A 27,822-nucleotide genomic window follows, 5' to 3' on the forward strand; every position below is an offset into this window, starting at 1 on the left:
AAATCATTTTAAAAAAAATCAAAATTAAACTTGCTAAACAATCATTTTACTTTTGATTTTAAAGTTTTTTAAACATTTTAGTGACTTACCCATGCATCAGGGATCTGTTATGTAGTGTAGATCAATGTTTAGTGAATAAAAAATGTGTTTTCTTTTGATTGCAAAAAAATATTTTTTGTCGCAATTTCTTACATTTTAAAACTAAAATTTCTCGCTCGGACGGTCATAAAGGATTTCATTTTTTTCATTTTTCTAATCAGGAACATATGTAGATACTTCGCTCCAAAGGGTTTTTTCGGGAAGCTTCGGAGTAATTATTTCCCATTTTGGACAAGTGTGTCCCATCATGAAAAAATAATTAAACCCGGGACTAGTTTGCCGAATCCTCGCTATATAACCAGGATATATTCCCCAACTATGTTTCTGTGAAAAAGAGTGTTTTTTTACACCTTAAACGTAGGGCACAATCATTAATTGCTATACGTGTATCATGGCAATAGCTTTCGCGGTAAAATTGCAGTTTGATTTCTTGTTGCAAAAGACTGCATAAACAATCACCTATGTGTGACTCTATGACTTAAATACAATTGGAATTATGATGAGGATCTAAAACGATGAGGATCTAAAACGATGAGGATCTAAAACGATGAGGATTTAAAACGAAGACGATTTTCGGGCGACAACATGACTATTTCAGAGTTGAGTTCAAAAATATTTTTGCAGAGATTCTCCAGTGATGGTTTCAATCTGCTTGATAACCTTCTGACACTGCTCCTCAACTTCAAAAGAATCATCTAAAAAAACATCTTAAATGATCAATTTAAGTGACATGTTTCTACGATGTTACAAATATCAATTACAATTTTTGTTGTAAAACATCATTCAGCTATTAGTTGACGCGTAGACTTAATTTTCAGTTAAAACATTCCTTACACTCTTGGAGTCTATTGTTTTGAAATACCTCATAAATATACGTTATGATTAATCCCTACTAACTACCTTATGAAATATTTTTCATGTAGCCGAAAAAAACAAACAAACAAACAACATGCCTAAAAGTATGTATAAACATAATTTACCTTCCAGAACTTCCGCCAAAAAGGGTATAGTTTCTGGAACAAGTATCATGTAACTCTCGCCCATTCGACTGTAAATATTCTCGATTACTTGAAGCGCTGCTAAACGGATCTACAGCGTAAGTTCAATAAAAATAAAATAAAATATAGTTGCAAAAAATGTTTAAATATCTTTAAAGGTAAAAATTTCAATAGTAGAAGAAACATGGGAGGTACGTTTGGCTGAGAATTCTTTGTTTTAAGCAAGATTTGATGGTTGAGTGGTTTCCAACAAGTACTGTCGTTGACTGCAGAAGCAAAGTTTACTAAGCAGGGAAGAAGATGTTCTCCAACAAATAACGTAAAAGCGTCATCAGTAAACAGCTGATTTTCCAGCTTAATAAATGAAAAATGTATGTTTGTTATATTAATATTATTAAATAGTATAAGTTTGTAAATAAGAAAACGTAAATAAAAGGTCCGCGGGTAAATATAAAAAAGCGGGTAAATTAAAAGTACGTAAAAAAAGTAAAATTGTAAACAAACTTGATCAACAAGTGGTTGCATAATAGATTCAAATCTTTCTTTATTGACAAAACCTTGATTGTCATATTTAAACACATTTGATAAAACGTCAAGAATAGCTGTTAATAGTTCTTTGTCATTTTTCAAATTGTTTGCATTTGAACCTAAATCAAAGGTGTTAATTATTTCCATTTGAACCTCAATCAAATTAGGTGTTAATTAGTTTTTATAATTTTTATTGCGTATTTTTCATCTTTTGTTGTTTTTTTTTTAAATTAAAACAAAGAAATCGAATGTTAACTGAAATACATCTATATAAATGATATCTTTGAGTTCCTTACACCGAAAAAAAGTGATATCGAATGTTCTTTACATACTGTGTTGTGCAAAAGTTTAGCAACCGTCATAGAATTCAAGAAAAGCAAGATTATATGTGGTCAACAGATTTCAACGGAGTATTAATGCAGTTCATTTTATATAAAGTAGCTTACATAAACATAATTCAACCACTATAATATAGCAAACTATTGTAATTGTGTTCTCCGAATAAAAAGTTGAATATTGGATTCTGTCCAATGTTTACGTGACTAATGGGTGAAACGAAAGACATGACACATTAGAAAAACGAAGCCAAATCTTTTGCGTAGTGCTGGTCGTTCTCTTAACTTTATTGCAAGAACTATTGGTGTAAGTAAGTCAATAGTGTCTAAAGCTATGTCCAGAATTAATGAGGTTGGTGATTATCTACTGCAAGGAAAAGAAGGCCAAAGATCATATCTCCACAAACTGATCTCCATATTCATTAACATGTAGAGTAAAAGCCATTTGGAACTTGAAAGGAGATACAAGCTAGTCTCCCTGATGTTACTTCGTATCCACAAGCATCAACTATGATGCCGGTTAACAAAACAGTTTCATTTGAAGTGCTACCGACCTGTGAAAAGTTTTGTCGAAGAAGAATATCAATGACATATCATTCTGTAAGCGATATTAAAATTGAAATAATGTAATAATTTCTATTAAGCCGACTATTGCAAATTCAAATCATTCAATATTGTGAGACGTCCTGAAGACAAGCAATATGATCCTAAATACTCTAGCCCAACTATGAAACATTCTCAATCCGTTATGATATGGGGCGCCATAAGCTCTACTGGACAATGTGGCGTCTATTTTTTACCCAAAGATGAAAAAATCAATCACAATAGATATCTTAAAATCGTTCAAGAAAAGGTGCCACAATTTATGGTGATAAAAAAATGATACTTACTTGTAGCAAGATAGGGCAACTTCCCATTTGTCACTTAATGGTTACAACAACAGTCTTCTCAGCTGCTCACTGGATAGCCTAGTAACTCACCAGATTTAAATGTTATTGAAAATTATTGAGACTACATGAAGGACAGAGTAATAGATAGAAAGCTTACAAGCCTGCAAGACCGCATTGATATTATTAACCTGCAACATTATTAAGCAATATTATTAAGTCTGGATAGAAGAAATCACAGTTAACTACTGTTAGAAGCTAATATATTTAATGTCTTGTTATATTGCTTCTTGCTTAGAAAATAAGGACTTTTACACAAAATGTAAACTATTAACACACTTTTCACTTTTCAAGTTTTTTATATTCAAGCTAGTTAATTGTAGATTAAAAAGAAAGTCCATTTCTTTGAAAAATAATACGATTTTTATGGGGTTGCTAAACTCTTGCAAAGCACATATTTTGTGACACCTAAGTACATATTGTGCATCAAAAATATGAAATTTCAAGAAACTTTTGTCTTTATATTTTAAAACTCTCATTAAGTCACTGCTTTTTTTTTGTTTTGTAAACAACATGGCTACGAATATGTAATAAAACTATTATATAAACATTAAATTCTCTTTATTGTTAACAGAGACTTTTCTGAAAAATGAAAATTATTTCTCAGAACTTAAACTTCTAATTATATCAAAAAAGATATGAAATATATATCACCCATATATATATCAATTTTATTTATTAGTTTACCGCTTTCAGAAAGACATAGACATTCAGAATATTTATAGTGACATAGTATTCACAACTTTAGATTGAATACAAAAATAAGTTAAAAAGTTTTACCAGTACTTTTTGTATTTAAAGTAACAAGTAACTCTGTACACTTCTTCATGGTATGACCAAAAAAGATGAGAAACAAACTTTTTAAAGTTTTTGACAATTCAACAGCAAGACGGAAAAATGTGCATAATCGCCCCATATCTTCACAAGCCCAACTATAAATCTAAAAAAAAACAATATTAACATTGAATGAAGCTACTTTAAAGAACAATGAACTAATAGAATCTGATTTCTTGTTTCCCAAGGAAATAATAAACTCCTTTACAAAAGCAAACAAGAAAAATATTTTTGGCAAAAAAACATTGTTTCAAATGTTTAATCTTAGAAATTAGTAAAATGTAAAGGTGAAATAAAATGAACAGGTATAGAATCAAATATTTTTTATATCTTGAGCCAAATTATTCAATTACCTTTATTATTAAATAAATACCTTAATATTTTTTTTAGTTTGAGATTTTAAAAGTCAAATCATATCAGTTTAACATTCAATTTAATTTTTATAATAACTGATACAATATAATTTTTATAACAAAAAAGATTATTACCTCTAAATACATTGGTCTTAAAGTATTCTCTGACAATTTTAGAACTAATTCACAGTATGCTGCAATAGATTTCTTTTCAATAATCAAAGAAACAACTTCATCACAGGAAATATCTGAACTACGAACATTTAATAGCACTTTCAAAATTTTCAAAATTGTGCCTTGAAAGTTTGTGTTTGCATCAGACTTAGAAATGACAGCAAAGCTGTGTCTTAATACATCAATAATACTGGAAACAAGGTTCTAAAAGATGTAAAATAAAACAGATACATATGCATAATAATCATAAATTTATATAATCAAATACATACATCTATATTAGGCTCTTGGATTCAATCCAAGAATGAATTCTTCCATTAAACTATTTATTAGGCCTGTAGCAATTGTATTTTCTAAAAGATGTATACAATAAATCTTAGCACACATCAGGTTCCCAGCAACTTATTTTTAAACACTTCCATCAATAACAAATAAAACAAATGTAACAAAAACTTCAATTCCAAAGTTGGTTTTTAAGAAGGTTATAAAGATTATTTTCCTATTTTTCCTATTTATAAAGTGGTTGCTTGATCATCAGAATAATTTTGATAACTTAACTCTGTTCATCATCTGTAAAAAAAGCACTGATTGATAAATAGTGAAACTCTTTTTAACATAGTTTACTTTTGAAAACATATTACTATTCTGCATTAAAGAATCATTTTTCAACCTAAAGGTTTACAGCTGCCAAATTTACATACAGATAGTTTTTTGCGGACATACTTTTATCCACTGTTCAGTAAATTTTTACAATCAACACATTTTTCCATAAATTTGGAATAATTTCACTTAAAAAGCTTCTAACTTTATTCTTACAGCAAGGTCTGCATGCTATACCGCTGAATTAAAGACTTTTTCCTATGCTTGCTTAAAGATTTGATTTAGATTTAGCTAAATCACTAACACCAAACCCCTGTTTAAAAAAAAACACTTTTTGGTGAATCTAACCTTGTTTGAAATTATATTTTCAATAAACCAAGATTGTATAGCAGGAAATAAGACACGCGGAGAAATTAGATTTCCACAATGTTCTTTCAAATCATTTACTTTTACCATCAATTGAGAACAGGAAAGTTTTTCAGCTAGATGTTCAGCAATAGAAATTGTTTCAAGTATTTTTGGCACAAATGGACTCATAAATTCAGCCATAGAGCCAATAATTTTTTGAACTGCAGTTGTACAGCCAATTAATGTTAAGTCATTGCTCCTAAAAAAACATAAACTAATAGTAAACAAAACAACAACTTTTCAAAGAACAATATGTACCAACAACTTACTGATATTCTCCCTCCATCTTAATCTTTTCAAGTATTGGTTTAAAGAATATTGACAAATAAGGTAACATAGCAGCCTTTAGATGAGAAGAAAATTCAGCAACACACAGTATTGCATTAACTGCAACCAAGTTATTTGTTGTTTCAAGACTGTATATTTGTGTAATGATTGGAACTGATTTCAAAAATATCTCCTTATTTTTCATACACAAATGTACAGCCAAGAGCTTCATGGCATATAACATGAGTTGTTTGTTAACAGGACTTTCTAGATCATCTGATTTATGTTGAACTAACAAAACAATTGTTGAGTAGAGGTCCAAAAGAGGTTTCTCCTATAATTTAAACAAAACAACACAAAACAATTTAACTTTTCAATTATATAAAACTTATGGTTTACATATAACTGATCATTTTTTCATAATTTACAAGATAAGATATAAGTTATAAAATAAGATGTATATAAGTTAAAAAAACAAACATGAAAACTTTGTTTTTCATATTTTTTTTCAGAATTTAAAAAAAAAATTAATTTAATTGAAAGATACAAATATACTTGTTCTTTCTGTAGAGTTTCAACTTCTAAAAGTTTAGTGCATAGCATTTCCAAAGACTTTTTACGAATTAATAAGCTCTCTTTGTGCATCAAACCAGATATAACCATCACAAATGGATCAAATGGCAAAATCTTGTACAAAAGACCAACTGCATCATAAACCTTCTGAACTAGGTTATTTAAATATTTTTTATCTCTCTGTGTTTCATGATTCTTTTTGCTAAGAGCCTCAGCATATGAAAGGAGTTCTTCAAGCAATCTAGAAAAAATATTCAAATGCTTTAAAATTTGTTTTTTGATTTTAAGTAATTTATCTTCTAGGCTATATCTTACTACACTTAATACAATAGTATAGACTTACTTAATTACAAATGGTGTAGATTTACAATTTTCTTCATCATACAGTTCTTGCATGTTATCACTTGCTAATACTTCCGTAACAAATTTTATTACAGCATAGGTTAATAATTTTAGTTGCTTGTTTCCATTTTTTGATTTTTTAACTTTTTCCTCTAAAAAATATTTTTAGATTTTTCTAATTAAAATTAATTTTTACATGATTAAATTCATATTAAAATAACATGTTAATCCTACCCTCATTTGGTGCTTTTAAATACGCAATAATTTGGTGTAGAGCATTAAGTTGTATATTGGATGGGTAAACCATGAAAAAATCTTTACAAAAATCTAGAGTAATTGATGCTGCTTGCATTTCCTAATAAAACAAAAAAAATAATACAGTACTTTCTAAGAGAAAACTCAATAGAAGTAAATAATGTTAATAAAAACTACGTTTTAAACTAGTTATATAATTTTTTACATTTAAGTACCTTAAAATTATCATCTGCCACAACTTCTAATTCTTGAGCATGTTGTACTGTTTTTTTGATCAATAAAACCATGGCTGTATGAAGAGTGTAACTTTCATTTAAAACTTTTATTAAGTGTGAAAAGATATGCTGTCTACGGTGTTCTGGACAATGTGGTGCTGAATCAATAAATGTTTCCAAAATGAACAAAACAATTCCATCAATATTCGCTGGAGATGCACGCTTTCTTGACTCAGCTACATCAGCTGGTTTCTATAGTTATAGTTTTTGCATTTCAAAAAGATAATGTTTTATATTTGAAAGATATTAGTAATAAAAAACATTGCCTTCATTTTTGAATCCTGTAAGACATAAACCATAATGAGAAAGAATATCAAAAGTATTACCTGTAACTATTAACAGCTATAAACTAAATTACAACTTAGTAAACAAAATACTTAAAAGATTTAAAAAACTCAAACAAGACTTTGTCAGAGACTTAGATCTCATAATTTTTTAACATCATCAAAAACAAAACTTGTTACATTTAAAAAATACCTTAAAAATTTTAAGTGATGAAAATAATGAACCAGAAAAAGAACCGTATTTCATTGAGATAGTTAGCCATTTTGCCATGCACTTATCTACTTCACAGCACTGAAAGTACTACTTTGCCAAATGTTGCAAATATTTTATACACATTCTTTAATGTGAAGAAGCAAAAATTGTATATACATCCTTTTAATGTGGAGAAACAAATATTTTCTTACAGTGTTGCATATAGATTAAAAATACAATCTACAGAAAAATACTCTTCAAATATTAAAATAAAAATTCCTTTTCTTTTGAATTGTTACTATTTTTACAGTCTTTTATTCATATAAAAAAAAAAAAACCAGCTTAAACAGAGCCATACAAGTGAAAACAAGACAATAATGTATTTCACAGTTGATAGCAAATATTAGTTAAAATAACAAAATAATAAAAAATAAAAGTTTTTAAGTTAAAATTGTTTAACATTTTAAATATTTTTTTTAAACACTTTTGTTTCATGAAGACATTTTCTTTTATAGTTCTCATAGTTTTGGAGGACAGTGTATACTTTCAACAGTGTAAACTTTTAACCATCTATAAAACCTCTTTACATAATTTCATATGGAGCTGTTTGGCATATGGAATATGACAAATTTGTTTTTCAGTTGCATAGATCCAAATTGTTTTATTTTAAAAAAACTGCTACACTTAAATAAGATAATATCATTTTATCAATATACCCTTACTTTAAAAGTGCCTTACTTTAATTTTTTCTAGTCCAAAATGGCAGATATTAAAACCTTAGGAATTATATTTTAAATTTTCTACTAGTAAATTAGTTGGTAGTTTATAAAAATCTAAGCGAAAGATTAAAAGAAAATTTCAACATAATTTGTGAACTTTGATCAGAATTTGCCACTTTATTAGTATTTATGAGTTTGAGTATTAAGTATTATATAAGTATTTATAATAAACAAATGATACCTGCACTAGCATTGGAACAATTGCATCAATTGTGTTTTCAATCAACCTGAATGTATGCTCATTGTCAATCTTTAGCATTGTACCACCCATAAATGTAAATATATGCATTATATTGTGAAGAACTTGAGAAGGATAATGCTGAGAAGATTTTCCAAGCAATATCAAACAGTGCTGGGTTGTTTGAAAATCTGAAGTCTCTTGTAAACACTGTATGATTAGATCTATTTTAAATAGATCAGGTGATATACTTAGAACACCTTGTTCAAGAATACAAACAAATATGGTTAGAATGAGCTGTTTTACAAATTCAACAGATGCATCTTTGATTAACAAACATCTAAAACAAAAGAAAATTTATAATAACAAAAAATTTCTGATTAAATTGTTTTAAGATTTTGTAATATAGAATTTTTTTTTTTTTTACGAAAAACAAAAGGCTGCCTACCTGCTCAATATGTTAAACAATGGTGTAATAAGTATCTCAGGTTGATCAAATTTCTTTTTACAAGAAACTGACTCTAATAATTCTACAAGTTGTCTCCAAGATAATGATTTAGTGAATGTATCAAAAGAGTCTCCTATGAAATTTGTCCTAAAATTAGAAGTATAAATACAATTTAAAATGGCTTCTTTATCCACATTTTAAACTATTAATAAACCAAATCATTATCATAACCAATAAAAATAACAACCAATAAATGAATTGGAAGCTTACAAATTTTATAACAAATCATTGCAACATAAGTACAACAAACAACTACAACATAAATAACTACAAAAAATAATTACAACATAATTACAACAAAAATTACAACTAATCATTACAACATAAGTACAACAAATAATTACAACATAAATAACTACAACTATTAATTACAACATAAATAACTACAGCACATAGTTACAACATAAGTAACTATAGCAAATGAATACAATATAAATAACTACAACAAAGAATTACAACATTAATAGCTGAAAAATAATAAAAATTCCAAACAAACATTTTTTGTTGGTCAAAATCATGACAGAATTTTTCCAACAGTTCATGTATATCACTTGCATTAATATTGATTGATTTTAGAATAACTCTCATCTTTGTCACTGTAGAAAGTTTTGCTGAAGAAAGAGTAATTTGGAAGAGCTCTTTTAGCAGCATTCGACGGTTTTCAGAACTGAGCTGACTATAGAAATTCTCACTTACCTAAAATGTTATTTAAAAAAATTTTTTCTTTTTTACAATTTTAGAATAAAGCACAAAGTTTTTCCAGAAAGAAAATATTGCCAACAATTAAAATTATAAAGCTGCAATAATATAAAGAAAGCCAAATTTTAATGTCAATGCAAAAAGTCAGTCTAAACACAAAATCTCACAAAATTAAAAAAAAGTCATTTTTCTTTAAGAAGTATAAGAAGTAGCTGTAATGATAATAGAAATGATGATAACAACAACAATAATAACAAATAATAAATGTTAATAAAAAAATGTTAATAAAAATAAATGATAATAATAATAATAACAATTAATAATAATAATAATAATAATAATAATAATAATAATAATAATAATAATAATAATAATAATAATAATAATAATAATAATAACAATTAATAATAATAATAATAATAATAATAATAATAATAATAATAATAATAACAATTAATAATAATAATAATAATAATAATAATAATAATAATAATAATAATAATAATAATAATAATAATAATAATAATAATAATAATGATAATAATAATAATAATAATAATAATAATAATAATAATAATAATAATAATAATAGTAATAATAATAATAGTAATAATAATAATAATAATAATAATAATAATAATAATAATAATAATAATAGTAATAATAATAATAGTAATAATAATAATAGTAATAATAATAATAATAATAATAATAATAATGATATTAATAAAAGATTATGATGGTATTAATGACATACCATTTCACACGTCACATTTTGCAATAGTTCATTACTTGTACTCAAACATTTACAAAATAAAGTCAGAATGTTTTTATTTTCATTGATCAACTTAGGCTTGATATGACTTAAAATACATTTTATAATTTCCACTTGACAATCAGTGAGCTCTTCAGTTTTCAATACCATTGAAAGAACATTAAGATAATCTTCAATACAATCCTATAAAAAATAGAACTTTGATGACATTTTGGAAGATATCCCTAACAACATTACTTTTTTGGAATCTTATAGGATTGCTTAAAGAAAAAATCTATTATGAAAGTATATAGATAGTATCAAAGGACTACTAAATTAAAGGATGTGCAAAATTTTCTGACTTAGCTAACTGAGGCCATTCTTAGTTGAAGCTCATTTATTGTTGTGTTACTAATTTTGTGGAAAACTAAATAAATGAGAAATTGTGATTCCTCAAACAACTTTTTATTTTGGCAAATCTGACAATTTTTTGTATTGTTTGGTATTTTTTTAATCTGATTATGTATGATAATTATGCAATGTTTTTGTTTTAATTCTCTTTAAAATTTTTGATTTGATTAGATAAATAAAATAGCTAAATTAATTAAATTTCAGTTATTAATTACTTTTGTTCAAGTTTGTACAATTTTTAATTATTACTCAAATATTATACAAAACACTATTTCAAAATATTATTCTAAAAAAAAGACAATACAACTTCTTTTTCTGACTTATTCAGACAAAGAGTTACATAAAAAATGTGACAGTAGTATCTTGACAAGAAGATAGATTTATTTACATTATGAGAAAAGATTTTAAGGAGAGTTAAATGACAATTTTTTTAAATAAGTACATTTTGTGTTTACCACAAGTTTTTCACTTTTAGAAATTAAATAAAGATTTACATTCAAACAATAGACTGGTTTACAACTTGCAGCTCTTTGAAGCTGTTAATTTGGTTTGTAATTGTGTTCTTTATACAAATGTAATTAAAAAAGTGACAACTAATTTTCAAGCTAAAAATTTCAAATTTATTGATGAATGAAAAACATTTTACAAGAATTTTGTAACTCATGCTAACAAATCCTTTCTTAAGTTGGCTATTACTTTGCAGTTGGTGAATGCTGGAACCTATCATTTCTGCCACAAACACCAATCAGGTATAAAAAAAAATATTTAAAAATGAAAATATTTTTTTAATAACTTAAAAGGTTAAAATTCAGCCAAAACTCGCATGAAGTTTTAAATGAAATTACAAAAAAAAGATCCAATCTCCAAAGTAAGATGAAAAATCAAATGATTCCCAATTTCTTTTGGAACAATTTAGATGTATGAAATCACAGCATGGACCCACAACATCCCTTGTACAAAACACAAAATGGGTGATAGCTGCTTGTAAGTATCAATTTTCTGCTGGTTTTGATTATGCTTTTCATGTGAGCATCAAAGTAACAAAATTAAAAAGATTTTACAATAAAAAAAAGCCTTTTACTAACAAGTGATTAAGATTTCATTGATAAGGTATTTGATAGTTCTTTGTTACATTTGAACTAATCAGAATTGGTTTATTCTTTTTTAAGAAAACCAAATACTAAGCTTATTGTAGAAAAAGACTTAAAAACATTTTTAGATATAATATTTGTTTATCATTAAAAAAATCTTTTCATTTGTTTGGAAAATATACTTCTGCATAAGATTCTGCATTTGAAAAAATGACCAAGAAAAAATTTATCTCTTTATCAGACATTAAATAAATAAAAAGGTATAGCTGGCTGAATAATATATTGTGGATTTCTTTATAGACAATAAGTTTTAATAGATTACATCATGATTTTTTTTAATGAATTTTTTTTTTCACTTTATAATTAAGTTTTTTATATGAGGTTTCAGGTTAACAAAAGTATTACTAATAGGGGGTACAAGTTCCTGAACTTTTTCTATTCCCAGAGGAACTAAGAAGGGAGTAACTTCAAACAAATTGAATTCTTTATGTAGGGTTCAGTTATTACAATAAACTTCAATGTTTTTTTTTTTCTTTTTTACATACTTTTTTAATCATTCAGCCATTATTACTTCAGATGACTCATCTGAAGTAATAATGCCATTGTTACTATCAACTTGGATATATATAAAAAAGCCCATTAGATACTTTTTTTTGTGCTAAATTTATCATCCAACTCATTTTGGAAGGAACTTGATTTTTTTGCTAAATAATTTTCTTGAGCATCAAATTCCTTAACCACAAATTTTAATTTGTCTTCAGCAGTCTTAAACTTTTATCTTTAGCTTCCTTTCTATCATATCAATCTAATGATTTCACAACCTAAGACAATTGGTTCAAGGCGTTGGTAAATTTTCCATCACTTTAAGTTCATCATCAGATATCATTAGTTTTTCTAATCCAAAATTCACAAGAAATTTAGTAACTACTTTTTTAATTTTAATGAAACTTTGAATCGTGGTTAACATAAAATTTAAGCTCTTACCCAAATTCATCTTTAGAATGTTTTTAAGTGTCAGTTTTTAAAGGTAATCTTTTAAAAGCTGCAACAATTTTTCTAACCTCAACTAAAACCTTACGAAGCTCAGGAAGAAGATTAGGACCCTCCACTGAAATGAAGATTTATATTCATTAATCATCTGCCATGTTTGATGTATTTATCTAAACATACATCAAAGTTGAATCCATTTTTTTTTATTTCAAGTATCTCCTTATAATAATCACATATAGAATTTATGACATCTGTTTGAGCTTTTTCAAGCAATTTACAAATTTTATCAGATTTTATTATTCCTCTTATAGAAAATCCATATAAAGTTGCAAAATAAGCCAACCTTTTTTCTTCAAACCATATTTTCTTTATGATAGAATCAAAATTTAATTGAATTCAATCTTTTTTATTTGGTGGCTCATCTTCATACTTTTTCTGCAAAAAATATTATACACTTTTTCTAAATGTCTGCTCAATTCAATTGTAGAACCTTTCTATAATAATAGTTTAGGACACAATAGTTTTTTTTTTTTTTCTGGAGATCAAAATGGCTCCAAACCATAGAATTTACAACATTTGAAAGCAGTTTTAAAGTCAAATTTCAAAACCATAGAATTTACAACATTTGAAAGCAGTTTTAAAGTCAAATTTCAAACCCATAGAATTTACAACATTTGAAAAGCAATTTTAAAGTCAAATTTCAAAAGTTACAAAAAATACTTAAACAACTCTTTTATTTGCTAAAAAAAGCTTTGAATTTCGAAAAAGAAATTGCAGGAAAAATGACATGCTTTTCCTGGGTTCTGGACACTATTTCCCACAATACCAGAAATAGTCAGTTTTAATTTTCCCAGGAACACCCGCTAGTAAATAATAATTACTTTTTATTTTGGTCAAATATTTTTAGTAAAATTATTTGTATGAAAATGTGCTTTAAATACAACAGTGATTTGATGCATTTTAACAAAATGAGTATTTAGTGAAAATTATCTAATGGCCTTCACTAGCAAATTCAGAAAATTAACTTTGTACATCCTTTCATATAGCAGTCTTTGATAATTTCTCAGTTTGCATAAAAAAATACTGAACAGTAATAGAAAATGGCATAAGCAAGATGTGTTATACAAAAGTGTGGAGTGAAAAAACAGGGAAAAAAATTAAAGAATAGGAAAGATCTTAAGTTAAAACTGTTCATTTTAATGAGATAAAAAATCTTAAAGATTTAATTCAAAAAGAAAAATCAGAAAAAATAAAAAATCTAACAAAAGTAAAAATTATACATTTATGTAATAGATGCAGCTAGTCACAAAAATCTACATCATTCCTACATAAATTGTACTATGTAAATAACTTTGAGATTTCATTATAAAGTCCTCACAACATGTGAAATGCAAAGTCAATCTGAATTATATAATTTAAGTCACAAGTGCATAGGAAACTACTGTGCTTTAACGCCTAAAACATTTAAGAACTATAGTAATTTAAAAAAATTTACCTTAGAATTAACATTTTCCAAAACTTTTAGAATATTTAATTGTAAAATTGAAGGGTAAGTGATAAGATTCTTTGTAATGAAGTTGACAGTTGGCTTGAAAGAAGTCTTTTTTATCAAGCTTGCAAAATCATTCATCTTTTTTGAGTAAAATAAGGTTTGAAAAATCCTATATATAAAATATTAGAAGAATCATCTTAAATCAATCTAATTTCATTTTTACCCTTCATTTTTTGTAGAATGACTTTTTCTAAATTGCAAAAACTCTTTTATTACTAGAATATGTTCCATGTAAAGAAGTACAAAAAATTTAAATTAAGCCAAATGAAAGTTAATTGAACCTTTTAATGTAAAGGGAATCCATAGTTAGTTCTTTTTTTGATTCAAGAACTTTTAAAAGAACATTATTCCAGGGGTCCTTTTTTTCTTCCTTAAATATATCATACAATACTATGGTGGTCTGCAATACAACTTGTCTGACTTTTGGATGCTTACATAAGAAGAGAGCATGACTAACTTGTATAACTAAAAAATGTAAAAGATTTGCTTTAGCACATAGAAACAAATGTAAAGCCACAAATTTGGATGGGAAGGGGCTGGGGGCAGTTATCTGTAATAAATAGTTAACTGTCTTTTAAGAAAAACTAATCAAAACAATATGAACACACAAAAACCTCTGTTTTTTACTATCAAATCATAATCATCTTTGGTTAGTATATTGGTCATAATATGAAGTGCACATAATGTTGATTTAAGCATTTCTTCTTTGACATCTTCTTTCAACGCATTTAAACAAACATCACACAAAAATGATAATAGTTCATTCTTTGAAATGAATTTTTGCTTAAAAAAAATTAAAACAATATTTTGATTATTTTATTTAACTGTCTGAAATTTCTTAAAATTTAAACTGCCCTGAAACCTTACCTTTAGAAACTGATTCAGAATCAGCTGAAAAAATCTTTGTAAAGAAGCTTCCTTATTTCCAGACTGTGTAGCAAGAAGATTAAATAATGCTTCAGTATTGTGACCTATTATAAAATCCAAACTAGTCTTAAAAATAAGAATACGGAAATTAAGAGAATATTAGAACAACTATTATTCAATAGCATATTTCTCTCTGCTGTTGATAGGTTAGCATGTTCTCTAAAGTTTAGTGCATAAAAACTTTAATGTATGTTAACTATAAAAATCGTAAGATACCATCAACCTCAATCAAACTATCCACGTACTCATTAAATACATTTTTTTATCAGTATATTTTTAATTGTTAAATAAAACCTTAACTTTATTGAATGTATTAATTATCTACTTAAATTTTCCTTATTGCATAAGAAGCCTGCTAATTTGTTGCTCCTCATTTAACTACTTAAGAGTTTTATGTTGAGTTGATTATTGTATCTAATTTTTTTTAGGGATTCAAACTTCAATTTACAAAAAAATTGTTTAATATAACCCACTAATCTTGTTTAAACTTCAATAAAAGTTAATAGTAATAATACAAACACATAACAATATATGAAAATAAGAATTAGATCTGCTTATTGCTTATAGTTAAATTATTTTGGATAGCATTGATACAAAAAAAATGTAAAATATGACTAAATAAAACTTAGTAAATAAGCCTATTAAAACTTAACAAATATAACTTCATAAATGTTCTTTAAATCAGTACTTTTATCAACATTTTACATTAGTATTACAAAGTTTATAATAAAATAGTGATATAAAATCTTGAGACCTCTAGAAATAGGAATAAAAAAAAAGTAGTAAACTTTACCTTTGGGAACTACTGCAATCAGATTTTTGCAAAACACAAGAAATGACAAAGGAAAAAAATCTTGCACTGATTTATTCTGTCTCACATGTGTATAAAATGACTTGTACAAATAGGTATTTTCTTCATCACAGTTTTCAAAACTTTTTAGTGCAGAAAGAAATTCTTCATTTAAATCCATCTTAAGAAAGTTTTTAAAACTCATCTGAAGTGCTTTGGTCACAAAACCTTCTACAAATGACTTCATTTTACATGAAAGAATTTCATTAAACAGCAATATGATGACAAACTGAAGATCATGATAAGGTTGTAGAACTTTGCAGAATTCCCAGAAATTTAGAATAACATTCATACCATCAGTACTCTCTGAAATCTCTCGTGCTATGCTGGAAATAAGATTGTGATAAATTGCAATGCATGATTTACAGTTAAGTTTCTGTGATTCATCATTAGCTAAAGCTTTCTGAATTCCAATTAGAATTGGATTGTTTGATTTAATATTGTTTGTTTGAAAATAACCTAAAATAGTTGTGTTTTTTGTTCCAGCTAATTCATAAAACAAGTGATTCAAAAGTGAGTAAATAAATTTTGATTCATATAATTTCACACCAATTCTCTCTATTGTGATAATTATAATTTCACTGTTGACATGATGATCAGTTTTGTTCATAAGAGATATACATAAATCTTGTAAATCATTTCCTGACAATATCTTAGACAAAGACTTAGGATATTTTAATACAGAGTTGACTACATCAATAGAATCATCTTTAAGTCGAGCTAATATAGCATCTTTCATAAATTCAATTTCATCATCTTCATAATCAATTGATTCAAAATTCTTCAGTAACTGACTTACTGCATCAGCTCTTATACTTGATTCTGGATGGTTGAGGCCTAAGACAATTGGCAACTCCACACTTTCAACAACTTTATGGCGAGACAAGCAAAACATTGATAGCTGCTTTATGACTTCAATACATTTTTGATTTCCATTTGATTCTTTAAAAAATAATGCAATTATCTCATCAAATACAGCACTAAATCTAAAGAAAACAATTTTAAGAATAGAAATTTTTAAAAACGTTGGTAAAAAAATCTCACAAAAAATATAAATTCAATAAAACATTTTAGCTGATGACAGTAGAAAACTTTTAAAAAGGATAAAAACATGATGAATAATGATTAAAAATAAATATAATTAGAAGGTTCTAACACACCTAAGCTCTGTAATATTAGTTGTTTTTTTTCTTAATCTTTGAAAGTTTCTGAAAGTCTTTTAACAAATCAAACAAAATCTTTAACAAAAAAAGAAAATCACAGTTTTCTTTATTCTCACTGTGTTTTTCATTTTGTTTGATGTTACATAAAAATATATCTTTTTTTATAAACTGAAAAAATGTTTAGCAGCAATAAATACCTTTTAGCCATTATTCTTAGTAAACTCTGAACTTTTTGGATGTCTTTTCTTTGATCTTCTGATGATAAAAGTGTTGAAATAAACTTTCTAAAAGTATAAACTTTTCTTTTAATACTGAATACAAGAAAAATGAAAAATCAAACTGAAAAAAAAAAAAAAAAAAAAAGAAAAAAATACTTAACAATATGAAAGCATTCACTGATAAACTAAAACAAAACATTTTTTACAAATGATTTAATATAAATACCTTCCAACAATCTTAATATGTCTTTCAACAAGTATCTGATTATCTATCATAAGATGTAATAACTGAATAAACCTTCCTTCATCACCAACACATGAAAAGCAAGATTTACTCATACCAGGAATTAGTAGGTTTATAAGCACTTCAATATCATGCTCTTTATTCAAACCATTTAAAACCTGTACCAATCTGGTTAAGTCAAGACCAATGAAAAGTTTCAAAATCCTTAAAAATATTTTAAAGAAAAAAGAAATTACTAAACTCAGCAGACTAAACTTAAAAAATAACAAGTTTATAATAATGATTACTTTACATAAAAATTATGAACATAACAAATTTATAACTTGAATCTACACATTTGAATATGCAAACAGCACTTAATTCAAAATTTAGAATTCCAGCTGACATCATCAAACAATCTACAACCTGTATTCTGATCAAAGGAAATACCTATACCATCTGACAAAGAAAAAACAGCACTCACACAGCAATCTAATGGTACATAGTGTTATATATGTTTTACATATATATATGTAAAACATATATAACACTATGTAAACATATATAACACTATGTACTCACACAGCAATCTAATGGTACATAGTGTTATATATGTTTTACATATATATATGTAAAACATATATAACACTATGTAAACATATATAACACTATGTACTCACACAGCAATCTAATGGTACATAGTATTATATATGTTTTACATATATATATGTAAAACATATATAACACTATGTAAACATATATAACACTATGTACTCACACAGCAATCTAATGGTACATAGTGTTATATATGTTTTATATATATATATATATATATATATATATATATATATATATATATATATATACAGTGCTCGAAGTGAGGCGGGATGGGGCGGGATGCCATCCCGTTACCTTTTTAAATTTTGAAGACCATCCCACCTCTTTTTTTTATGCATATTTTGGGGTGGGATGCCATCCCGGTACATAATAAATTAATGGAAATTTTATTTTATTTTCCTCCTATAAATTAACTTGTAAAAACAATTTTAAAGAATTTAAATGAACTAAAGTCTCAGCTGTTATTTAAAAATTTGCGGTAGAAATTTCAAAAACTAAATCGATAATTATAAAACATTGTGTCTTTTCTTTTGTATTTTAAATAAAAAGTTACCAAGCAACAAAAAGCGACATTGGTTTTTTTTTTTCGATAAAGTATCATTAGAGTTTTTTTTGGTGAAATAAAATATAGTACACAGTAGATTTACTCAACATTAAATGTTATGATTTTAAAAAAATTTACTTATTTTATATATGGGTAAATGGCTAGCAAGCGGAAGGAAAAGAAAGTTAAGCAGTGATAGTTCTAAAAGTAATTTGGAAAATGACACTGAAATAAATAAAGAAGTGACAGATTTTTCGAGTATTGAAACTTGCCAATCCTTTCCTCAATGTGATGGTATTTTTTTTCAATTATTTAAAAATTGGTAAATACAAAAAAATAAGACTTGTTTAAAAATAAAATGTTTAAATATATCATTGTTTTTTGATTGCTTAATGACGTTTGATGTGAAACTCAACTCAATATTTTACGGTGACAATCTCTTAAGAATATAACGGACCTCAAGTTGTTTTTTTAATATAGGTTTTTTACTATAGGGATACTCTAGGGATTTATAATTCCTTTATTTAATCTACACAAAATACGAAATCTATAATTTTAGGATAGGTGGGATGGTGATTAGAAAATATTAAAAACCATCCCGCTACCTTTTTTTTCCCACTTCGAGCACTGTATATATATATATATATATATATATATATATATATATATATATATATATATATATATATATATATATATATATATTCTAATGGTATATATATATAATGTTGATTGTTTCTTTATGATTATGTTAAATAATTATTTTAAACAGCTATAGTTAAATTAGAATATGCAATGAAAACTGTAAAATGATGTGTTGGATAAAAAAAATTAACTCATAATGAAATGTTAAACTAAACTTTAAATCAAACAGATTTTTATTCAAAAGTGTGTTAAATCTAACCATACACATGTTTTAGCCACACATTTTAAAAATCTAACCATACACGTGTTTTAGCCACACATTTTAAAAATCTAACCATTCACGTGTTTTAGCCACACATTTTAAAAATCTAACCATTCACGTGTTTTAGACACACATTTTAAAAATCTAACCATAAACATGTTTTAGCCACACATTTTAAAAATGTTTAAATATTGTTTTACAGATTTTTATCTTTTCACTATAATTTAAAAAAAAACAAAAAACATTTGGACTTGATAACAGTTTTATTACTGGGACAGTAAGAATAGTGTCATCAAATCCAACTGTATTGAAGAACATGCGAAAGATATGTAAATGAGCAGGTGTTTTCCCACCCTCTATTGTTATCTCATTCACAAGTATCTGCTTCTTGCTGTATGATAATTGTGTAGAAAATATGGCAAGAGTTGCTATTTTTGGGCTGATGAACAGTAATGTCTTGTGAGCCACTTAACCTCAGTAGCTCATATTTCTTTGGCTTTGTATTGCTTCACATACTTGTATTGATTTGAATCTTTGAATACCAAAAAGCTTACATTCTGTAAGTTTAATTTGTTTTACATTTTCAGAATATAGTAATTTCAGTTTTTAGTGCATGAAGTGCTTTTGCCATTTATTTGTCACAGCCTTCTCACTGCAGTTTCACTGTTGTGAGCTGCAGCAACTCAAGATATTCATCACATGGACATTTTTCAGTCAGCTATTTCATAATAAATTATCGTAAACTGGCTGATACCTCAATAAAAGGTATCTCACCCAAATTTGATTCATAATTGCAAAGTTTATCCCAGGATTCACAAAAGTACTTACAGAAGAGGATCTTAGGACCAGTTGATAGTCCAAGGCGGACGGTGAAGACATAGAAAAGCAATATCTTGTGCATATGATGCCTGCATGCAAGCTACAAAAGAACATGACTGACATTTACTTTCAGATGATTACAAAGATTATTGAGTCTACCAGCATTGCTCAAAGTTGTGTCAAAACACATCCTGACTACCTAGACTGAGGCTGGTTTATAACTACCTGTAATATGTCTTGTCCGGTTCCTGATGGTAATGTTGGAACTCCAAGAAGTTTAGTTGAGCCATCTACAGCTAAGGTCATTAGTACTGGCAAACAACCAACTTTGAAAACATGATTGCCATTAATCCCTGGCATAAATTTTCTATGCACTAAAGATTTAGTTGGTATAAGTTTATGTTAGATATCCTGTGCTGACAGCTTACAAAGATGTTGACGATGGTGATGCATACTACCTTTTAACATTGGCGAAGACTTAGAACTTTCGTTTGCTTCTTTTATTTAAGATGCCCTTATCATGATTGCTTTTCAAACACTTACAGTGACATGCAAGAGTTTTTAAACAGCTAAATGTTTTGAGTTTTTTCATCATAACTTTTTGCCTTTTCACTAAAAATGAATGAAACTTTTAACAATTGTTCGTTTAATGTGACTACATAATTTTATTTACTCAAAAAAGTTATAACTTGTGAGGAAGGAAGAAATTCAAATTTTATTGAAAATGTAATCGTGCAAAAGTTTATAAACAAATAAAAAAATTCAAAAAAGAGATATTTCTAATTCTTTCATGTTTTTTCATCACAGATGTTCTAATGAATTTAAATCTGAGCTTTGAGAAGGCCAGTCCAAAACTAAAATTTTTTTAAATTGAAAAAATTTTTGATAGAATTTGCACAGTACTTTGGATTGTTGTCTTGTTGGAAAATTCAACTATGAGACATTTTGTCTCCATGTGACAACATAACATTCTTGATTATATCTAAATACATTCTGATCTATTATACCTTTGATGCAATGAAATGCACCAATCATGACTGAAAGACCCAAACCATTAAATTGCCACCACCATGTTTAAGGCTAAGTGAATATTTAGTAATATTAATAGTATTTTGACAGGATGACAACCAAACAAGTTATGCTGATGCAGGCAACATTTTGTGGTATTTACACTGCACTTAACACCTTAATTCTTACTCAAAATTCCATTTAATTCAACACCATTTTTACAGTGATCTTGTGTTAATTGTATTTCCAAATTTCTGTCTTGATGTTCTGTAGTTATCTATAGCCATTTTTATATCTCTTAACTAGTACACTAATATTACTTTTGCACACTACTGTATAATAGTAAGATCTAATGTAGCTGCTATGCTAGGCATCAGTATTGTTTTGCATCACTTAGCCTTCCCAAGTTAATTGACCTATATGCATTACTCTTTACCATCACTATTATCTGTCTTATTTGTCTCAGTTTCTTCATCTTCACTACTGATGCTTTTTTGATCATATGTAACTTTTATAATAAATGGTCAGCTTGTTTCATGTACAGCACATTCAGCTTTTCTGCATTTTCTGCCTTCTTCTAGTCAACTTGTCTGATGCCTTCTGGATTCTTTCTGTATCTTCAGAAACTGTTTATCTTTTTCAATGCTCAATAACTGTTCAGAAACTGCATTACTGATGTCAAACAATACATCTGTATTGTTCCTGATTTTCCAAATCTTTGTCATTGTTTCTGGTTTTATTTTTCATCAACTTTGTATGCTCCACATACAAATCTTTAAGTTTCTTAATCACATGATAATTCTAGCAGGTAGGTAAATTTGATTTCAGCCAATATGGCAGCAATTATTCATAACCTGCTGTGTACTGTCATTCATGGTACATTTTAACAAAGGATGGTAATTATCAAACTTTTTCATAAAATCACATCCAGATAGCAGGCGAGCCTCAGTTAACTGTTCAACTAGATGCCCAATCAACTACACATGGTGGTTCATTCGAGTAACTAGCTTTCCAGCAATTTGAACTGCTTAGCCAGCAACTCAATAGTCAACATTAAACAGCTCCTTATTTCAATATCTTAGAAGGTTAAACTATTATATTATGTCAAAAACTAAATTTTCAATATAAGAAATAGACTGTCTGCTAATATAAATATAATATAAACAGGAAATAGAGATATGGATTTTTGTGGTAAAATAAGTAAATATAACCTCACATCACAACTTTTAAGTAAAGAAAAAGCCAAGCAAAACTTCAATTATTTAAAACTCTATGTTGAAAATGGCAATTTCAGTTGTTCTTCATATACTGCCTTTTATCAGGCTAACATTCAGATACTTTGGGGGACCTCTAAAATACCTCCAAATAAGCTGTTGGTGTATAAATAACTAGTAGGAAACTATGTAATGGGTGAGAGCCAGAAAATTAAGAAGACAATTTTTTTGGGACAGTCTATTGGTTATCCACTTTTACAACGTTAGTTTTCAGGATCCTGACATTCTTCTTCCCTATTTTTTCCTTCCTGACCACTTGTCTAGATTTTCAGATTCACTCTTAGCACATTGAAACACTCTTAGTTAACAAGAGTGTTTCAATGAGCTTTTTCAAAAAATTTATAAAATCACACATTCAAATTGAATTTATAAAAATTATTTACTTAATATAAATAAGTTCATTTCTTTTTATAGAAATAATATAGATATGTAATTATTCCTTATCATTTCTAAAACAAGTTTTAAGCAAACAGAGAACATTCAAAGTTTCATCTTTTAAACAACATCTTGTTTTAGTTGCAAGAAGTCCAGCTGCAGAAAAACCATGTTCAAACTCTATACTGGTAAGTTTAATAGTCATTAAAAAGTCACCTTTTGTTTTTCAATTTTTAAAACAACTGCATTTCTTTTTGAATTTTTGCTGACAGAATCCCACAAACAAGCTCTTTTTACAGTGTTATTGAGCTCTGACAGACTTTTAGAGAGAAGATATAGATTCAGATGAAATCTCAGAAGAATTAAATACATTTTTGAGAAACAACAGAAAGTTCAACTTCAGACTCATAAGCTAATAGTGATATAGCTTGATTTGAAACATCTGGTCAATTGAGTAACTCAAATATTAATTTGCAACATCATTTTGAAGAAGGAACTGTTACAAGCTCCAATTTAGACTTGATACAGAAGATATAGAAGAATCCCACTCATATTTGTTCTTCTTTGTTGCATTCAAAGAATGAGAATTAAAAGTAATTTTTGACTGATAAAGTAATTTTCACCTTTAAGTTTTTTTAGCCTAAAAGTTATGGCAACATTGGCAGTAAACAAACATGCATCCCAACAACAAAAGACCTTGACAGTTGCTTTTATTGGGACAAGAGCTTTAATAATGGCTGATATCATTTTAATTTCATTACTAAAAAAGAAAAGGTAGGTAGACATTTGGTAGACTCATGTCCACTAATGCCTTTTATACAAAATTCTTAAATAAGTAGACAGTTGGAAGAATTAACAAAAAGCTGTTCAATTAAGTCTAATTTGTAAAAATTAAGCAAATATCTCTTTAAAGGAATAAAACTTGATATTTTTAAATCAATTTTTCAAGTACTTGAATATCTCTTTCTAGGTGTGCTAGTAGCTGCAAGTTTATAGCCTTTTCCTACACTGTTGATAATATTGAAACAAAGTATTTAAAGGAACTGATTTTCAGATGAGTTTTCTGTATTAGACTTGTTTTTTAACTCTTGTTTTTTACCACATGATTGGAAACTCTTCATTTGATATTGAAAGATGATTAGTTATAAGGGCTCAGAGATGTAAATTGCACTACTCTACTTAAATAACTTAGAAAGAAAATCTTTTAAACCTGCTGCTTTTTTTTACAACTAAGATTGATTGCCTTTTTTATACAATTATACAAAAATAGGATTTGCAATATCAAAGTTTAACTAGTTAGAGTTGCAAATACTTCAGTGCAGTATATAGATGAAGGCTAATTTAGTAATAAGGTGATGGGTAGTTTGATAATAAGGTAATCAGTAAAAATAGCAATAATAATGTAAGGTAACAAGAGGATTTCTCCAAGAACTTCTAACTACAATATTCATAACTATTAAACAGCTTAGACTGAAAAAAAAGTAATATTATTAAAAAAAAAAAAAAAAAAAAAATTTGGTGACAAAAATTTAAGACATTAAAACCTAAAAGTACCCTGAGCTAATCTTTTCTAATTTTTGATGTACAACCAAAGAAAGAACACATAATAAACCTTCTTCATACCATCCAGTTTGCAATGACTAAAATAGATTAACAAAACATTATTTATGAGATCTTAATAAACATCATGCAATTTCAGCTTTTTACTTTGTTGTAAAACCCTTAATATTTTTTAAAATAATTTTTTACATAAAATAAAAGAAAAACTTTAAAATAAAAAAATTTTGATTTCTTAACAATCAACAAGTTTATTCATTTTTTTATTTTCAAGTTTTAATTTAAAACATGAAAAATTTTGTAAAAAAAAAAAAAGTTTTAAATTGATAACCATTCTATTTTCTTTCCCAACCAAGTGTTTGAAAAGGAAATTTCTGAAAGTTTAGTTACATAAGAATAAGTCAAAAAATAGTAAATTAAAGTTGCAGATATTATGTGTGAAGGATGGCCCTAATATTAAAAGAGCAGCAACATAGAAATTGTAATTTGATTATTTATTTCTGATAATTGCATCAGAAATATTCTAAAAACATTAAAATTGACAGGTATCACCTAACATCAGGAATAAAACAGAAGGTTAAAAAGTCACTGAGTGCAAAAACAGTTGATCAATTAAGAGCCAATCTAAGATCAAGTTATCATGAGCTTACCAAAGATTTCAGCAGAAATCATAAAAATTGTATTTCAAATACAAATTACTTTGGGTAAACATTGGTGCTTTTAAACAGCTGATAAAAAACCAATAACAAAAGCTAGAGATAGACTTAACATTCTGCACATCTGTCATATTTCGAGACAGAATGAAATGATAAAGAGCAATTTTCAGTAACAAGATGGGCATTAAAGATTTAAACTGAAAAAACTGAGCATACCTGGATAGAGCAGCTGCTGAAAAGTATAATGATGATTGGATAACTGAATGTTCTTCTCATGAATTATTGTTTGGAGATTTTAAAATTCATTATAAACAATTGCTACATTTACATTCTTGAAAACAAACTTATATCAACAGCTGACTTCCTACATTAACCAAACCTTCCTATCATTTTTCAAGAAAAAAAAAAAGCATTCAGACTCAGCGAAATGTGTCGATTTATTATCTAATAACAGGTTATAAGCACAAGAGTTCCTTTTGTGGTTTTATAGTTTAATGCATAGGTATTTAAAGAAAAATTTAGAAAAAGAAATATTAAGAGAAAGGAATGTTAAGAGCAAACAATATTAATAGAAAGAAATATTGAGAAAACAGAATATTGAGAGAAATAATCAACTTATCTCAACTACTTTTTATAAAAAAAGTGTAAAGCTTTTGCATGATACTACTTAACAAAAGCACAACACAATTTTAGCAAACAGATCTTGCAGTGTAAAACTTTATTGTAATCTCTAATATGATTACAAATACTGATTTAAAATCAAACTTTCCCTTTACTTAAATCAAAAATACTTCAAAAATACTTTTATGCTGCAATTTAATATTTTCTAAAGGTTTCAAACCAATTTAACTCATTTACTGTAATTAGTGTGGCAATATATTTTATGCCAATTTTTTAAGGTATTAACAGGAAGATTTTGTTTAAATAGGTTGTTTCTGAGGATTTTTTGAAAAATAACTGAGCTTCATCAAACTAAAATATATTATGGTATGATTAACAAATTCCCAACATATAAAAACTGCAGTACAGTTCCTAAAATGGTCTGATAGAGCATCTTACAATGAATGCTTGTTATAAGGGAATTGCTATGAAAGATAAGTAACGAATTTACAATATCCCTGGTAATATTTCAATTAAATATGCTTAAGTACTAGTGGTTACTTTAGTATGTGGACTTTCATATATACACTACATACAGAATTTTTCAATCCTGGAGTTAGAGCACTATTTACAAAAATTAATATTAAAAAAAAAAAAAAAAAAAAAGAAGAGAATTGCTAAGCAATAATAACACTAGTGTCACCTGAACAACAGCTCGAAACAAAGATTTTGTAACATCTCCTTTTAGAAATACTTTTAAACTTAATAATCCAACTATCATGTACAGGGAGCATAAAGGATCTTTATAAGATGACTTTAAACCAGAAGTTATCAATGTTATAATAAACGTTAAAAACTTTTCTTTGATTTTCGACTTAGAATCTATAACTGAAATAAAGAGTCTTGCATGAAATGAAAATATAATATGTAAACCAGATTTTGGATTTTGCTTTAGAAGTTCTGCAGAATGGATTGTCATATCATGAACAAACCGAAGAATGCTTTCATTTTTCAAACAATGTTGAACAAGAGTATTGGTACTAAATCCAATTCCAGTTTGTCTACAAGGCTGCAAAAAAACCCACAACTGATCACTTTGAAGCTCTCCAAATAATTGAACAATCCTACCAAAAAATTGTGTTTCATGATAAGGTAATATGCAGGCCATTAACGAACTTTTATCATGAATATGAATTTGGAACCTTCTCACAAGCCATTCAAGTGCACGATGTGAAGGTTTCAAAAGGATATACGGTGACAGAAATATTAGAAAACTTGCAAGCTTTTTACTCAATTTTTGGTTGAACTCTTTACTTTCCATATTGCGTTGTATTTGTAGTGCACTTCTACTAAAGAGATCTTCAAACTGCTTAAATACAGGATCAATGGAACAGAGAGCAGTAAAGCCAGTGACACCAATCTCTAGGATAGTCTCATTATCAAGAGTGGCAGATGTTTGAGAGTCAAACAAGATAGAATGCTTAGCAGATGAATACTGTTGAATAACAGCCTGTCCAGGAATTTGCAAACGTTTTAGTTGATCAGATAACGACATTTTTATACTGTTAAAAACATAATAATAAAAACTTTACACAACTTTTTTTTTAACTATCTTTCTTCTAGATGGTAAAACAGCTAAAAATTTTCTAGAGGAAA

At 27.1% G+C, this 27,822-nt stretch overlaps 1 protein-coding gene across 2 annotated transcripts; it reads right to left on the reverse strand.

The window, feature by feature from the left end:
* Positions 1 to 669: 669 nt before the first annotated feature.
* Positions 670 to 27,814, reverse strand: LOC145184159 (HEAT repeat-containing protein 1-like). Of its 2 annotated transcripts, none has more exons than XM_090093885.1 (25): positions 26,870 to 27,814; positions 24,908 to 24,993; positions 17,812 to 18,033; positions 17,565 to 17,651; positions 16,148 to 17,190; positions 15,295 to 15,398; positions 15,042 to 15,210; positions 14,709 to 14,892; positions 14,371 to 14,536; positions 10,387 to 10,587; positions 9,427 to 9,626; positions 8,871 to 9,017; positions 8,426 to 8,762; positions 6,929 to 7,180; positions 6,693 to 6,813; positions 6,460 to 6,610; positions 6,099 to 6,357; positions 5,546 to 5,877; positions 5,217 to 5,475; positions 4,230 to 4,472; positions 3,694 to 3,847; positions 1,602 to 1,744; positions 1,293 to 1,451; positions 1,080 to 1,188; positions 670 to 794 (listed from the first exon to the last, which is right to left on the reverse strand). In XM_090093885.1, exons 1-25 carry the CDS (start codon positions 27,719 to 27,721, stop codon positions 706 to 708), a joined length of 6,069 nt encoding a protein of 2,022 aa, XP_089950011.1. In that variant the 5' UTR covers positions 27,722 to 27,814; the 3' UTR covers positions 670 to 705. The 2 variants fall into 2 exon arrangements, with proteins under 2 accessions (XP_089950011.1, XP_089950010.1); XM_090093884.1 differs by having other exon boundaries at positions 3,688 to 3,847.
* Positions 27,815 to 27,822: the final 8 nt, after the last annotated feature.

The sequence above is a fragment of the Hydra viridissima genome, unplaced genomic scaffold (assembly GCF_058129835.1).
Source record: "Hydra viridissima isolate aposymbiotic clone 2 unplaced genomic scaffold, HvirCarnegie_v1 scaffold_7, whole genome shotgun sequence".
In the NCBI taxonomy this organism is placed as follows: domain Eukaryota; kingdom Metazoa; phylum Cnidaria; class Hydrozoa; order Anthoathecata; family Hydridae; genus Hydra; species Hydra viridissima.